The sequence below is a fragment of the Echinops telfairi genome, unplaced genomic scaffold (assembly GCF_000313985.2).
Source record: "Echinops telfairi isolate 266 unplaced genomic scaffold, ASM31398v2 ScPeMD7_3533;HRSCAF=4204_0, whole genome shotgun sequence".
In the NCBI taxonomy this organism is placed as follows: domain Eukaryota; kingdom Metazoa; phylum Chordata; class Mammalia; order Afrosoricida; family Tenrecidae; genus Echinops; species Echinops telfairi.
Genome location: NW_022107431.1, coordinates 42,688,491 through 42,690,201, shown reverse-complemented (window position 1 = coordinate 42,690,201; position 1,711 = coordinate 42,688,491). Strand labels below are relative to the sequence as shown.

Here is a 1,711-nt window from a genome sequence, read left to right as displayed (position 1 = left end):
GAAAAGTAAAACAGATATTATGGCGATGTGAGAATAATGAAGGGGCTTGGTTTAATTTGTTTTTCCATGGAGGATGGCTGACCATGTCTGAATATAGTAAAGAAGAATTTGTTAAAGTAGCAGGAGTAGATAAATATCTGCTGATAGCATTTTAAACATACCGTATATACTCATGTATAAGCCAAGTTTTTCAGCACATTTTTAATGCAGTTTTTGTGATAAAATTAGGTGCCTCAGCTGATATTCGGGTCGGCTTATAGTCAAGTATATACGGTAAATACTTGACTCCAAATTTATTAAATTTCATGACAAGGAAGAATAGAGTTTATCTTTTCATGTTCTCTTGGGGAAATGTTTTAAGTCTTTCTAAATTAAGCTCTTTGGTTTTAAAAAACATTTCTTTTCTTTAGGATACATCAGGAATGTATGCAGAAATAGACGGCGCCAAAACTGAGCTACAAGGAAAACTGTCCAACCTGACTAGCCTCGGTCATGATTTGGCCCTAGAAGCTATTGACCATGCCCGCAATCTTCAGATCGAGGCTGATGAACTGAACAGGTAAAGTACTGGTTTCAGAAATGCAAATAGTGTCTACATGGGCTGAATAAAGTATTTTTAACAGCTCATGCCAAAGTTCCTGGAATACAGGGTTCGGTTTCATTAGGTTTGCAATGTAACTTTAGTCTTTAGGGTGGGATTGATAGGTTGGTCAGTCCCTTTGAGAGTCTAGCAGAGTTTATTGCATTTATTTGAAAGAGAAGTTTCTTCAGAGATTTTTTTTTTAATTTTCAGATTAGAAACCTGTGGGTTATGAAGAAGGTGTGTGTGTGTGTGTGTGTGTGTGTGTGTGTGTGTGTGTGTGTGTTGAAGGGATAAAGGCACCATAATTAGTAAAAGGGTAGCCTAGGGCATGTTATCTGGAGAGACCAGGCCTTGGAGAAGGACATCATGCTGGGTAAAGTGGAGGGGCGGTGACAGAGGAAGAGCCTCCAGGAGATGGACTGACACTGTGGCTGCAACAAAGGGCTCGAACATCACGTCTGTGAAGATGGCCCAGGGCGGGGCGGAGTTTGATTCTGTCTCAGGTAAGGGTTTTCCGGATCAGAACTGACTTGACACCACCTGACAACAACAAAGCGTCTTTGCGGAGCCCTGGTGACATTGTGGGTTACACTCTGGGCTGCTAATCACGAAGTCATCAGTTTGAAACCACCAGCCACTCCATGGGAGAAAGATGAGGCTTTCTGCTCCCATAATGAGATAGGGTCTCAGGGATTCACAGGGAGAGTTCTACTGTGGCTGTCAGGGTTGCTGTGTGTAAAAAACAACCAGTGGCGGTGAGTTTGGTTGGGTTCTGTTGTTATTGTTTGGGTTCATGAAAGCATCTTTGTTAGGGACACAACTGCTACATAAAACAGTATCAAGGAGGTTGGATCCCTTTACGAGGTCTAATTCACCCATCATCATCTGCTCACTCATGCTGTCGATAGCAGTATCTTTCCACCCTAAAGTGCCTAAAATAAAGTGAGTTGGGAATTGGCAATACAACTGTCCTCTGAAACAGACGCTAGCCACTCGAGAGTGCCCAGCAGGACTATTTCATTTCAACACCAGTTAAAAAAAAATCAATTGACAATCTTCCTCACGGCAACTAGAAGAGAGACGTACACCCTGTGGGCACTCGATTCATGTTAATTGAAATCTACTGAA

At 42.0% G+C, this 1,711-nt stretch overlaps 1 protein-coding gene across 1 annotated transcript in view; it reads left to right on the top strand.

The window, feature by feature from the left end:
* LAMA4 (laminin subunit alpha 4) overlaps nt 1–1,711 on the top strand; it is a gene marked incomplete at its 5' end in the record, with an annotated part of 175,128 nt that overhangs the window by 104,247 nt on the left and 69,170 nt on the right. The window contains one exon of the mRNA XM_030886727.2: nt 411–559. Coding sequence (XP_030742587.1) covers nt 411–559 — 149 coding nt within the window. The remainder of the gene's footprint in view (nt 1–410; nt 560–1,711) is intronic.